The following is a 14,395-nucleotide window of genomic DNA, read 5'->3' as shown; positions in this document are numbered from 1 at the left end:
GTATGATAGCGTTGGTGACCACAGCCCTCTTTATATGTGAGTGGGCGTGAGAAGTGTTGTCATGATGGATCAAACTGATAAAGTGGTCAAGCATCTTGGAATACTGATCCGAAGTGATAGAAAATCGACACTGATAAAATCCACCTGCACTTAGAAGGTGATCTCTTGTAGGTGACAAAAGTATGTACCCGATGATAGTGGTCCATTGTGCACGTGATTCCAGCAGCAAAAGCAATAATGCACTTTTATTTCCAGGAAACCTTCAGCTGAATGCTAACTGGCAAAGCAATATCGGTCACAGTGATATAATCCCCTTCTTCTATCAACTCCTCCATGGACTTTTGTAGATTGGGTCGGGTTGCTGTTTCTAATGCTGGGGGAGCTTGCATATAAAGCGATTTTGATGATGTGCGTAGACTTGGTTTTTTGAGTTGGCTACAAAGAATAAACCCCGTTAGAGATCATGAAGAACGCGATGATCATCATCTATCAACATACACATCGGGTCGTTCTTTGACTTGTTCTATAAGTTCTTCGAGCTTCATCGTCTTGTCAATTTGGATCGACGATGCAATCTTGCCGCAAACGGGGCATTCGGGCTTCTTTTGGTGTTGGAAAGTGTAGGTATAAATGCCTTCGTTGCCTGTATACATCATGTAGTTGTCGAGGAAAGGGGATCCAGTGGCGATTTTGAATGCTTCGTTACAGCATGATGCTATGAAATAGCATGTTAGAGTATTAGAATCCATATTCTCCTCTTTGTCATACCAGCAATGATGGCATTGGTTGAAGCAATAGCAGGAATAATGTTCTTGACGACACCTTGTGTAAGGGCATAGGTGACACCGGTGATCTTGAATTGTTGTGCTCGCTCCAATGCGGTATTGTAGAGCCATCCAATGTGTTCAGGGTTATCAGTATCATACTTGACATCCTCTATTATGCAATGCGTTAATCTTCTCGAATCCTTTTCAAAATGATAAATGTGACACTTACTTCCCCAGACCTTTGGCCATTCCAGCACCGAGGCCCATTCAATACAATGTTCGGGGAGACGAGGTGTGTTGGCAATTGTACAAATAGGGAATGTGGTAGGCTTGTTGAACATATCCAATGAACATTCGTAACATGAGCTGATCGTCGGCAATATCACACGAGCCTGACCCTTGAAGCCTATCTCTCACGGTTAGCATTGTATTCCAAGAGACAATCCAACTCCATTTTTACAAACCTTCTGTACCACCATCAATCAATGGTTTAAGAGAAGTGGGATCCTCATCATCCACCATATCGACCAACTTTGCATTGATCCACCGTCGAGCCTCAATGGAATCCAAACCGCATATCACCAATTGGAATTGACTATAGTATTCATCGTCCTTGTCCTGAATTTTTCCATAGTAGCTATAAATCCAACATGTTATTAGAGGCTGTCTTAAACACTTTTTGGCCTTCAAAAGTAAGACTTACGGTATCACTTTGACGCCAGGTACACGTTGCATGACAAATTCCGCTGCCACGGTAGCCTTTGGTTTGCCGACATCCTTATGCCTATCAACAACGCATGATGATGATGATGAGCTTGTTGTATCCTATGACGCGTAATTGATCATACCTGAAAAGAAACTGTCGATTGAGATTGCTGAGATCGATCGTATCCATATCGATGACATGGATCTCCTTGAAGCCTGTCAAGGCTAGATTCTTGAGGATTTCACAGCCAAGACCACCAGCACCAATAACAAGGATCTTGCATGCGTCGAGTGCCGTTTGAATCTATATATGCAAGTCCCAGGGAATAGTAAGAAAGCTGAACACCCTATCGACTATGTCCATAGTGCCCTACATCAGGAGAATCCAAGGCCATCATGAGACCATTGTCCTCTTCGTCTTCCACTTGATCGTGCGGGGAAGTGGGTGTGCTTGTATCCATCGTAGTCATATCGGTTGTTGTTGTTGTTGTGTTATGTGCTATGCATTCGGTCATGGAGGTATCTAACATAGGACGATGCACAAGTGTCAGCAAAAGAGAGAGAGAGAGAGAGAGAGAGGGTAAAGAGCAAAAGAGTGACAAAGCAAGTACGCAGCAGCAGCAGTACCTTCACCGGGAGCTTTGTGTGACGTTCGTGGTCGCTTAGAATCAGGCATGCCACTACCGATGGAGGCATTCGTTCTCTTGGCACTCATTTCTGTGTCGGAAACAGTTGAAGGTGGTGTATTCATGATATGTGTAGAACAAAGGAGTTTCTCAAACGTTGTGTGCGGTCAAAGAAACGAAAACGCGGCTTGCCCAAAATCGCGAGAGTGCAGGAACACCGTTTTCCCGATGCCAGACAGCATGGATCAACAATGCTTATCATCACTTTACTTGAAGAAGAAGGCATGACAAGAATACTTTATAGGTCCAACATCCCTAATCTCTTGTATGAGTCCTGCATTGCCCGCTGAAATTTAGTTGTCCGGCACATACCATGTCCCCTTCTTACTATCATCATCTCTCCCCCCCCCAACAATCCACGTGATCCAACTTGTTGAAAATAAATAGCCTTTCTCTTCATTTCAATCATGTTGATATACTTTAATTATGTGGAAAGAAGGAAGATTGCAAGTCTATTATGTGTTGGTGGGGCATTTAAAAGAGTAGAAAAAAGCTATATGCTTGTATCGCCTTACATCCAAGACGACAGCGGCCGTTGCTTATTAATGATCGATATGCACTACGTGCATGAATTCATTAGCTGATACAGTGGATTGAGGATAAACACATTTGTTGTCTACGTCGTACCAATGCAATGATATCGGTTGCTATGCGTCTTTCAAGTAGTAGGAAAAAGCAAGTCTTATCGTTATCATCAATGAGCTTTAATCCAGTCTTTTGATGAGAGGTGTATATAGGATTAAACGCGATCGCACGTGAAGGAGGATGTGAGGGCACGTGCATTCTAGAAAGGCATGTGCGGTAGTCACCTGCAACTCAACTGAGCCGCGTGGTCTAAACTACCACACAGCTTGGATCTCTTTTTCTTCCACCGCAAACCACACACTATGGACGCTTTACAATCTGTTGCACAGCAAACGAATCTCGCCACCTTATTGAACCTGCATCTGGTACATTGACTTGCCTCTTTCTCACACATTGGACATGCAAACAAAAAAGAGCAAGGTCGATTCATATATGGGCACATGTGTAGGGCTTATCCCTGTTTGGTGCTCTCTCCACTTGTCCTGTGTACAATCTCCCAGTGTTCTTCTTTGGCGTTTGGGCTTACAATTACCACGACTCCAACGTTCCTCTCAAAACAGTAAGCGATACATACGTTTATTACTAAGAAAAGCATTCAAACGGACCCTTTCTACTACTACTAGTTCACAAGTGTCCTGGCGTTGACTATTGTCCTTGATGTAATTTGGTTTATTTTGCATGGCAGTCCACTACAAGCCAAAGATATCGAGATCCCTCATGAAAGTGGCTTCACATTTTGCATGGTGTAAGAAGAAGGGGTGGAGGTGGCGGTGGTTATCCGGGTATATGACGTTTACTGACGACGACGACGACGTTTATCTTAGCATGAACATTATCAGCTTGATCGGAAAGGTAAAACAAATAATGCATCATCATACACACGCACCCACCCACATTCATGCTTACGTCTTGTATTAGCCAATCACTGTATTCACAAGCATCAACACTATCCAAAGCCGTGGCGACACATTCACCGTGGGTGGTAGTAAGTGTTATCATCCAATGCTACCCTTTGATGCGTTTATTCATTTCACTTTTACCCAATACGTAGATTGGTCGGAGGCTCCTGGTGCTTTCCCTGGTGCATATCAAACCGTTCGGGATGGAAACGAGGAAGGCGGCTACCATTGAACTGTACAGCACTTATAGATATCACCTCTTTTTTCTTTATTACCCCCACCTCCTTCCATGCAGCACCATTGCCTTGGTTACTACATCAAGTAAAGGATCTTTCTTATTCTTATACCTCATACCCTTTTCATCACTTTGTGAATTTGAAATGCCGAGCTCTTCATGCAAATGCAGGTTGGCTGTGACATCCTCCCTCCCCCATTTTGGATACATAATAGCAGGGTGGCGAATGAAATGACTCACATTAACGACAATGGATCCGATCCGTGGAGCTTTTAACGTATTGGGTTTTGCTCAATGTTGGTACTACTGCGACTGAAAGCAGTATTCTTGTTTACATCTTTATCCTTCATCTATATCCAACAACACATGGCTCACATGATGACGTTTTCATCCTGGGTGCTATCATCAACAACAATGAGACATAGTCGTCTTTGTGTGAACGAATAAAGAGACACGGCTCAGGAGTGGGTAGTGACTTGCAACCCCAATGACTGGCTATGTTCGTTGTGGTGGTACAAACCATTAGGGGATATCATCATTGATAGTGGTGGTGGCAAAATAGTAGGTACAATCAAGGTGTAGGGACATTGAAAAAGACCCATGTGGTCAAGCTTGGGCCATCTTTTATTGTGTACCTGGAATGCAACAACACGCGCGCACGTGTGAAACTTGCAGCAGTGAAAAAACAAGATCAAGTTTGATGGTGCATCTTGCGTCTGAGCATGAAAAAAAAAGTCAAAATTCATAGATGATCTACCTACCCCCCGCACAAGCAAATATTTGGACTGCAATGTAGTCTATGTTCGGCTGGAAACACTTTTTTCCATTATCCAGGTCTCATCGCCGATATCAACCGACAAAGAGAATGCGTATGGACCATGTTTGGGACACATGGGCCTTGTCATCGAGAATCTTCTTGCGGATCTTTCAAAGTTTATTCCATCTTGGTTTGGCAAGAACAAGACCTGCTGCATCCACCACCAACACTTTTAAAACCTGAATCTTTCCGTGCCCTCCTCTTTCTCCGCTATTGCTTCGGATCAACAACAACAAAAATGGCTGCTGATGCTATCACACCAACCACAACAACAAAGCAACAAGATACAAGTGGGAGCGCCAGCTTGTCAACAACCGAGTCATTACAAGAAAAGCCTATAAGTAAGGATGCTCCCCCATTAACACCAGGCGAGTGGAAAAGGCTACGCTGGCGCCTTGATCTACGTATTGTTCTTCTTTTTGCATTATTATACATGTGGTCGGCTATGGATCGTAGTAACATTGGTAAGCTTGGATTTTGAAATGAAGACCAAGGGTATGCATGTACTGATTTGGGTTCTCACCGTATCACAGGGAATGCCAAGCTTGGCAACATTTTGGAGGACTTGGATATCCCGGATTCAACATACAATGTTGGAATGTCTATCTTTTTCATTGGCTATGTAAGCTGTTGCTCAAATGGTTCATAAACGTTGCGGCTGCTAACAATGGAACCAGATCATTTTTCAAGTACCAAGTAATCTCGTACTCAAGAAAATAGGTCCCAATCTGTGGATGTCATTATTGGTCACTTTCACTGGTATCATAGTCGCATGCTCAGCGGCTATCAAAAATGGTGCAGGATTGCTGGCGGTTCGATTCTTTTTAGGGATTGCCGAAACAGGCCTTTTCCCAGGTAAAGATGCTTTCATCGGGCACGCTGATCAACTTTGTTCTAAATAAGACCCCATGCTTCAGGTACCGTTTACTATTTCTCAATTTGGTATACTCGTCGTGAACAAGGCAAACGCTTTTCGATTTATTATGCATCGGCTGCTGTTGCTGGTGTAAGTTGTTGTTTGGACATCACCCATGCTGAACATCATTAGACTAACCATTGACATGAATACATTATAGGCAGTGGGAGGATTGCTGGTGAGTGAGATTATGACTACAGCAACCTTTTCAGGGGACTCACGATATGGGTCGTTGCTTTATGATAGGCTTATGGTATCATGCGAATGGATGGCGTCCGTGGTATGCATGGATGGCAATGGCTTTTCCTTCTCGAAGCGCTTCCTACCATCATTCTTGGTATTGCTACTTTTTTCATCTTGCCAGGATTTCCTAGCACATCCAAAGGTACACGTGAACAAATACATGCAAAAGTGGATCTCATGTAGCTAATCGATAACATAAGCTTTGAATGAACGAGAACGTGCATCATTGATGAAGCGACTTGAAACCGATTGGGCGGCTGCGGCTGCTGGCGAAGACGATACAAAATCACCCATGAGTGAAATACGTGCTGCTTTTACCGATTGGAAGATGTACCATATGGCATTTACCTGCTTTTTCGGCTCATCAGTGTTCTACGGGCTTACGCTCTTCTTACCCAGCATTGTGCGTGATATGGGATTTGCAAATTTGGAAGCTCAAGCCATGACTGTACCACCGTATGTTATTGGTAAGCATGAGCATGACATGCATGCCATATGAATGGATGTGGCTGATGAATAATCTTTTTTTGTAGCGTGCATTTTCATGATTCTACTTGGCACGGATGCAGATCGACGTGTCGAAAGAGGCTTTCATGTTGCCGGTTCTTCTTTTGTGGGCATGCTTGGCTTTATCCTACTAGCAGCTTGTCATGATAAAGGCCCGGTGGCTTTGTATATCTTTGCATGTATGGCCGTTGCTGGTGCATACTCTCAATTCTCGGTCTTCATTACCTGTGAGTAGTATACGCTAAAGCCCCGTCAAAGCGATATCATTGTGTTAATGATGGTTTTATGATCCATAGGGGCTAGCAACAATTTTGCTGGTCGTACCAAACGCGCTATAGCCACAGCTTTTATCGCTGCAGGTGGTAACATTGGTGGTGCTATTGCTGGCCAAATTTATCGTGCCAATGATGCTCCCCAATACATTCGTGCTCATTCTGTATGCGCAGCCTTTTTATGTTGTCATGTCATTCTTGTGCTGTTACTCAAGTACATGCTTCATCGCATCAACAAGCAGCGTGACAACATGTCCATTGACAAGTACGATGCAGCTTGCAAGCGTTATGAACAAGCATCCGATTGGGTAGGTCGATAAAAATGATGCATAAAGTGGAAAATAGATCATCCACCTAACGCCATGTCTTCAATTTTTAGCACCCTGACTTTCGATACATCACCTAAGCCATTGTAGTAATCATCCTTCCCCTTTCCTTTGTAATATATACTTCTTTTTGTGTTGCCATGATACGGTTGCCATGATACTTGTATGCTACAAAACATAGCCAAGCAACGTTAGGGGTTGCAAAATGGAGGACATAGAAACGTTGGAAAGCAGTACATGAAGTACCTCTTTTTACTGCCAATGCTACCTGTGAGCAACTCCGATATGAACATCACCATGCCAACAGCCGCTTGGCATTGCCAATAGATTACTGAATGCTATAATGGCTACGCATCCGCATGGTAAAGATGGAAATTTTGCGTGGTGCCATTGCTCAAAGTAAGCTTTTTACAGCTCTTAGCACACGCTTGCTAAATGTAGTAAGCTGCTACAATCGGCGTCAGCCTCAAAAAAAAACATGATCCCGAATTTAATGAAATGAGGTTGGGTGGTGTAACGGTCTTTCAGCAATAGAGAAAAAGTCGGGCGTCAATTGGATGTTACACCAACATCAGCCCCCAGTGCATAACCACTGCTGTCATCATGTTTTCTTCCGACGATGCAGGAACAGGCGACGAGCTATGTTGGATGATCAACATTGCATGGATGCTGGTACGCCATATTATGAATTTATTAGATGCACCCTCATTAGCTTGCAAAACACATTACAGGCAATTATCATCATCATTCGGCTGCATCATCCATACTACTATTATCACCAACATCATCCCATTTATGATTGTTTGGTCTTTGCTGTTTCCCAGGGGGGTGGGTCGAGATGGGGTAAACCCCTTTATTATTCCCAACAACAATGCCGCCGCCGCCGCAAAAACAAAGAGGCAAACCTTGTTTTTTAGCTGTTGTGGTCGGTAGAGGGATGATGAACATGGTACATGGTGAGACATTTACAAGCATTCACGACCCACTAAGCCAAGATTGAATTATGAAAATGAACCCCGGTTTCACTTTAAAGAATTAATTGACATTCTCTTACGGTCACGGGAAGAATTTTCTACTTGAAGTGGTGCAGCAGGTGAGCTACACAGTATGCTTGCGTTGATACACATGCATCTATGTTGATACTCTTAATTGGGATATTGTTTTTTTTTTGCAGCAAAAGTGTCAATCGGCCTGCTCTCTCCTTCACAAAGAGTATATGGTGTATCCCGCGTACGTTTGGCTACCCCTTTTCCCATATAGCAAGCCTCTACTAAAAATAAATGTAAAGGTAGCTGGCACTTTTAACAAGCATCCTCAGTCATATTCTGTGAGGTTCGGATATCTCCGAGAAGCAAATGAAGCGGATCTTACTTTTTGGCTTCGGAAGGGCCTGTGCGTTTTGTAATGTGGACCAATGGGTATAGGATCTACGTTGATGGTAAAACTTGGCAAAGTGCAATTTGCGGACATTCTTGGGTATACCCACTCATTGCATCATTGGATGGGAGGAAAGGAGGCTTAAGGGTTAAACCGTGTTGTTATTAATAGATGCATGGATAGTTATCCACCCGCCAAAAAAAGCACTGTGTCACTTTGCGTCGATCCGAATAGGTACACAGGATGGTTTATTTTTAGTCAAATCCTTTTGTGTGCACAAAGTATATAAACCCGGCACTCTTTTTGTCCTTTTCTCCTCATCTTCCCCACACTTGATACCTTACACCATATTAAACATGACCGTTGTTACAGCCACTCCCATTGCCATTCCCACTAATTCTACTTCCCAATGCTATACGATCGGCAGCAATGCATCATCCTCATCTTCAAATACTACTACTTGCTCACCCATGACCAAGAAGCGAAAACGTTCTTCCTCATTGCACGTCCGTTTTTGCACTGAAGCTCCTCGAGTTGAATACACTTACTCTCAATCGGATTACGATCGAAGCGGCTTGTTTCCTACCATCACCCCTGATACCCAACCACCCTCTGTATCATCTCCAGCACCACCACCACAACAACAACAATCCACCTCAAAGCCTAGTATGATTTTGGCTGTCTCTTTCAGCGTGGTGGCCCACAACGACGAAAAGAAAGGAGCTGAAGAAGTGATCCCTCCTACCAAACGCAACAAGGCTCAACGTCGTCCTCGTCTTACTATTGATACCAGCAGCATTCATGGTCCTCTTTTCTTCACCAACATGACTACCAACCACAAGAAACCCGCTGTCATCGAAGACAATGAAGATGTAATCGATCAACAAACATTGGAAAACACTAGACGTAACCGATAAACACAACATACACAATCCCCCCCTGTTGTTTTTGTATTCCCAAAGTGTTACCCGAACCAAACAATCATGGTTTCCAAGCACTGTGTAGATATCATTACTGTTCCTTGTCTTTTGTTTTTGCTTTTTTTTTCTCATCCAGCCTTGTACATATACGATCATCCAATTATAAAAGTTACAAAATTGCATCATTCCATTACATTTACGTTTTCATATGCCAAGAGTGGGCTTGCGTTGGTGTGTCGGGATTTGACCCAAAGGTATCTCAAGTGATTTGACTATCCTATTTGCATAGCAACGGGGCATAAAAAGGAGATCATAATCATGATTCATCTATGCAAGCGGGGCTTGTGCATATGTAAACATAGCATGTTGCACTTTTTTTTGTCATATGAAGGGTCGTAGTTTGTATGTAGAGAGGTTAACATCAGACTTTTTTGCATTTGGGGCGCTACCAAAGTTTGATGCATGCCAGCAGAATGTTGTTTACCGCCTCCAAACATTTCTGTGCATTGAATACAAAGTCTTGGCATTATGGACAGAAAGGGGGTTGTATAGAGATTGTCATCAAGGAATGACCAAGGGGTTTGTGTATATGTGTGATGGGGAGAAAAACATTCTTTAGCCCATGACACGTACCCACACAATCTTTCTAGTGTGAATGTGTCGCGTGTTGCTTCCCATGTGGTGGTATCCCCGCCGTCGTCACCCAGAGATTACGTATTTGTTTTCATCATCAAAGAGACATCATGTGACCAAAAAGTCGAGAACAACAAGATACGTATCCCCGGCATTTGCTGCATATTGATCTGCATACACGTACTTTTTAGGGGGCAAGTTAAAAAAGAGAGGTACACAAGAATGCTGCTCCTTTTCAAACAACAAGAGGGCGCTGCAAAATGCACGACGACAAACAACATGAAAGTTACTTCTTTTTCTTGCCCATCACCACCACCATCACCCTGCAGCAGCAGCAATCATCACGCCAACGTTTATCGGCTACCCTTTGAACTTTGGTTGCATATTCTTAGCTTCGTTTCTCCTACTGACTTGCATCATGTTCGTCAACTTTGTCGCATGTTTCAATGCGTGTGTGATCAGCCCCAGCTATGGAAACACTTGAATATTGGTCATAACTACCAAACCTACTATTGGCGTGTGCATCATATCAAAGCGATCGTGACGCCGCATACAATACGCTTCATTCAATCCATCCATATTGAACATGCCAGCGATGCCATCATTCATTTTCTTATCCAAGCATGTCCTCTGTTACAAGATCTCACCGTTTATGGTTGGCATACCTTATCTCACCATGCCCTGAAACACCTCCACCGCCACCACCACCATCCCATGATGCGCCGCTTTCGTTTGATTGGACACAACATCAATGAGGAGAAAGGCCCTTTAAACTTTGCTGCTATTGGCACCAACGCCCTTGCCCGCTTTATCACCTCTTGTCCACAGCTTCAAGAGTTTGACCTTGTCGCCAAAGCACCTATCCACTTGCCATCATTATGCCGTGCTCTCGTTGGCACAGGAGTCACCTCAACAGCCCTGGAATCGTTGACCTTGACAACGGCTGCCCTTCATGGTGTCTCCCCATCCAGTGATTGGAGGGAGCAACTTTTACAGGCATGTCCAAAGTTGTTACAAGTAAAACTAATGCCAGTCCATGGTAACAATGGATCACTACCACCCTTGACCATCCTCATGAATAAATAAAAGACCTGGTATTGTTTTTTATTATTGCTATGTTATCGACACATTTCAATGTATTCATCAAACAAGTGCTCATCGGGTGTTCTTGCATTGACAAAAGAGTGATGCGGATGATGTGTGATGAGATGAATGGAAGAAGGAAGGTGTACCGATAATCTGCAGGATTCATAAGCTGCAAGATGGTCTCCGGTGCGATGGTATCCTCCCACAAAATCACCTGCGCCATGTACAAACCCCCATAACAATGGCAAATCAGGTTGCATGTCACCCACTAGATCAGTGTTTGTTGTTACTACATGTGTGTGTGGCAAACATAGACTATACTAACCTCGTGCATAAATTTGGCTTGCCTTGATGTCGGCGCTCCGAAACATCCAGTAATGACCATTGTTGGGTTGTCCGAGACATACCTTGCATGGCACATTCACGTGGTATCCTACGACATTACCACTTTGGCATAGAATGATTAAGTCATTGTCGTCATTGATTTTTGTTTTCGTCCTTTACCAACTCAAACAAGCCGTGTCACGTACGCGACATGTACATGATGCTGCTGAATAATCTCCTTGTACAAATCCTACTCTATCATTTTTATACCATTCAGCAAAAGCAGCAATAGGCTTATGTAGTGTGCATAGAAACGCATACGTGTTGGGTACCAGGTCGGTTGAAAACAATTGGACGGTGCGATCGGATAGCAATACAGCCTACGTACATGATAGAAGAAAAAACAATGAGCCCTATGGATCATAGCAACAACAACAACCTTCTTTTTTTGTACACCATGACAACCACCACCCAAGCCATTTACTGTACATACATTCATTCCACGATTCGTTAACGAGGCTGAGCAATGACGGCATCGGATTTGATACACTTGTTTCCTATCGTATTCACTCCCAAGCTGTGCCATACGCTGATACTCAGCTGCCACTTGGCGATAGCACATGTTGTTGGATCCATCTTGAAATCGCATTGTCGTCGTTCAAAAAGAATGTTCAAAAAGGAAAAAGAAAAATAAATACATTGGCTATACAACGCGTTCTTTAATCATGTAAAATGACCGAGGTGGATATAAAAGTTACAGATCAATGATGACTATTACTACTACTACTACCACCACCGCCGCCACTTGTTGCATCGGTTGCTGCTGAGGAGGTGGCAGGTGAAGGCGTTGATGTCGTCATAATGGTCCATGGTGGTGTTGGTCCACGCCATGAAGCGGGTGTAATGTCAACATGCAATCGAGTGGAGGAATTAGGATGGATACCAAGTCGAGTAGGTGCTGGTGGTAACATTATTGAAGAAGGTAACGTGCTGCTGGAACTACTACTAGTGGTGTCCGAGGATCGGGTAGGTGCCGGTGGTGGTGGTGGTGGTGACACAGATGTTGGTGGTAGTGGCACTGGCACTGGTGGAGGTGGTGGTTGCAAATGGGTAGGTGATTCCACACCTTCCAAAAAGGGTGAGAGGGAAATACGTCTTTTGGAAGTGGCATCATCATCATCATCGTTGTCATCCTCGGATGTATGTTGTTGTACCAAAGTGGATCGATAGGGTGATGGTGATGATGTCGTAGTAGTGGTCTTGGCAATGGTGATTTTCTCATGCGTCCTGCGCGGTGAGAGCGGCATCAGTACCAGCTGTGCATCATGATGCTGATCTAATTTTTCGGCTTCCACGGTGGTGTTTGAGGATGAAGGTGTATCAGATGTTGTTGTTGTAGGTGGTATTGGTAATGATGATGATAGGGTAGATGATGGAGATGATGATGATGCTCCACCAACAACGTCACCACCCTTTTCTTTGTCTTTCCAATCTTGCCCCTTGGTTACGTTTTGTTGTTGTTGTCGTCGTCTACGTAGTAGAATATACAATAAAAGGCCAATGATCGAACCAGCGACCACGGTTATGGCGATTGCTATAAGGACCCATTGCCAAACTAATAGTGTTGCCATGTATATACATCGATTTTGGATGCTGTATATTTACAATGTAAAAGAAAAAGGGAAAAAGAAAAGGATGAAAAACAAGGTACAACAATGGATGGCTCTTTTTATAAGATAACGTTCTACATAGTGGCATGTACAAAAGCCGATGGATGATATGCATATACATACAAGCACCACACCCCTCCTCGCCCATTCACACGTGCTGAGCATCATCACACATGCTGCAATGTGTGCATGCGGCTTTTCAAGGCTTGCATGCAGTTGTTATTTTTGTCGAGAACTCGTAACAAAAAGTGGTGGTGGATCCCAGGTAGTGTATAGGGACCCCAAGTCCAAATGGCCACAAACGGGTTCTTGTTTACAGTGGCTGGGTCACCTGATGCTCTTAAAGCGGGAAAGGAGAATTAGGTGGTGGTGGAGTTATCAGCTCTTGATGTTACAGCAGCTCCTTCCGCCTGATGTTCTAGTCCCTGTATAGGGTGTTGACCACACTTTATCGATCACGGACAACACTTCCCACGCCACGCACATACAAGCCAGGGTCGTTGTTGTTGCCAACATTGTCACACTTTTCTTTCGATAATTGTATCTTTTTGGTTGAATCAATAAAGAGCCGCCACTCTTTGGTAAGTGTCAAGAAGGAAGAGAGTCGTGTTGTGATTGACATTGGGCGCCGTGTGTATTCATCTTTGTCACCCTCACCAATATAGCTCTTCATTACTTGTGTTCAGTTTATCTTTGTGGCATTGAAGCCTATTCGCCGATGGACCCTTTGTGATGTGCGTATGTAAAGTTATCAAAAGCGCATATTGATGGACCTTTTGAGTAGTGCATTACACCCCAATACGGTCAATGTAAAGAGACGTATCCTTGTATCTCTGCAAAAAAGGACAGCTTTGGTGCTGATATGGATGTATTATACCTCGCATTTTGACGCCTGTGATCCGGATCACGTAATGCTATGGCGATACGAACGAAGCTATGTATGAACACGTGAGCACATGATATGATAAGCGTACTACCAAACGATATTAGCCATGGCTAATAGGGGTAAACAAGAGATCAAGGCAAGACAAACGTGGATCGCAAGTCTTGGATGTATGTTACAAAAAGTGACCTAAAGCTATGCGATCAACTAAGATGTGATGGGAGATGATGCAGCGAGACTCGATTTTTATTGAAGAGCACACCAACAAGATCGATTTCGATGTCTTCCCCAAATGCAAATCATGTACTACCGGCAGCAAGCTGTCGTTGTTTCATCACAATATGCCCGATCCATGTGGCACTTGCACTCATTTTCGCAACGATATTACTGTAACACCACTCTATGCATTGGTTCCAGCTCCCACGTTACATGATCTATGCAAGTGAAGAATGAATGGGGTGTTCAATGAGAATAGCAGCATCATCAACATGCATTGCAGCGGCTCATTTCCCGACATTTTGGACATTGATTGGTGCTTGTCGCT

General features: G+C 43.7%; 6 protein-coding genes across 6 annotated transcripts; 4 read left to right on the top strand and 2 right to left on the bottom strand.

Moving 5' to 3' along the window:
* Positions 1 to 245: 245 nt before the first annotated feature.
* On the bottom strand, positions 246 to 2,223 carry O0I10_002670 (uncharacterized protein; the record flags this gene model as incomplete). The annotated part of the gene is made up of 9 exons (XM_058482750.1): positions 246 to 435; positions 499 to 715; positions 769 to 936; positions 997 to 1,173; positions 1,232 to 1,404; positions 1,471 to 1,551; positions 1,616 to 1,776; positions 1,847 to 1,995; positions 2,100 to 2,223. The coding sequence occupies 9 exons, from the start codon at positions 2,221 to 2,223 to the stop codon at positions 246 to 248; spliced, it is 1,440 nt and encodes a 479-aa protein (XP_058346317.1).
* An 822-nt stretch (positions 2,224 to 3,045) lies between these two features.
* O0I10_002669 (uncharacterized protein) lies at positions 3,046 to 3,874 on the top strand (the record flags this gene model as incomplete). The annotated part of the gene is made up of 6 exons (XM_058482749.1): positions 3,046 to 3,108; positions 3,192 to 3,302; positions 3,367 to 3,488; positions 3,568 to 3,595; positions 3,662 to 3,728; positions 3,795 to 3,874. 6 exons carry the CDS (start codon positions 3,046 to 3,048, stop codon positions 3,872 to 3,874), a joined length of 471 nt encoding a protein of 156 aa, XP_058346316.1.
* Positions 3,875 to 4,932: 1,058 nt separating this feature from the next.
* O0I10_002668 (uncharacterized protein) lies at positions 4,933 to 7,038 on the top strand (the record flags this gene model as incomplete). Its single annotated transcript, XM_058482748.1, has 10 exons — positions 4,933 to 5,158; positions 5,228 to 5,316; positions 5,372 to 5,549; positions 5,612 to 5,700; positions 5,771 to 5,788; positions 5,857 to 5,995; positions 6,054 to 6,320; positions 6,387 to 6,587; positions 6,657 to 6,940; positions 7,012 to 7,038. 10 exons carry the CDS (start codon positions 4,933 to 4,935, stop codon positions 7,036 to 7,038), a joined length of 1,518 nt encoding a protein of 505 aa, XP_058346315.1.
* A 1,653-nt stretch (positions 7,039 to 8,691) lies between these two features.
* O0I10_002667 (uncharacterized protein) lies at positions 8,692 to 9,252 on the top strand (the record flags this gene model as incomplete). The annotated part of the gene is made up of 1 exon (XM_058482747.1): positions 8,692 to 9,252. One exon carries the CDS (start codon positions 8,692 to 8,694, stop codon positions 9,250 to 9,252), a length of 561 nt encoding a protein of 186 aa, XP_058346314.1.
* A 915-nt stretch (positions 9,253 to 10,167) lies between these two features.
* O0I10_002666 (uncharacterized protein) lies at positions 10,168 to 10,974 on the top strand (the record flags this gene model as incomplete). Its single annotated transcript, XM_058482746.1, has 1 exon — positions 10,168 to 10,974. The coding sequence occupies one exon, from the start codon at positions 10,168 to 10,170 to the stop codon at positions 10,972 to 10,974; it is 807 nt and encodes a 268-aa protein (XP_058346313.1).
* Positions 10,975 to 12,059: 1,085 nt separating this feature from the next.
* O0I10_002665 (uncharacterized protein) lies at positions 12,060 to 12,929 on the bottom strand (the record flags this gene model as incomplete). The annotated part of the gene is made up of 1 exon (XM_058482745.1): positions 12,060 to 12,929. One exon carries the CDS (start codon positions 12,927 to 12,929, stop codon positions 12,060 to 12,062), a length of 870 nt encoding a protein of 289 aa, XP_058346312.1.
* Between the last annotated feature and the right edge of the window lie 1,466 nt (positions 12,930 to 14,395).

Source organism: Lichtheimia ornata (genome assembly GCF_029851405.1).
Source record: "Lichtheimia ornata isolate CBS 291.66 chromosome Unknown scaffold00008, whole genome shotgun sequence".
NCBI lineage: Eukaryota > Fungi > Mucoromycota > Mucoromycetes > Mucorales > Lichtheimiaceae > Lichtheimia > Lichtheimia ornata.
Note: the sequence above shows the minus strand (reverse complement) of the source record. Positions and strands in the feature narration are given on the sequence as shown.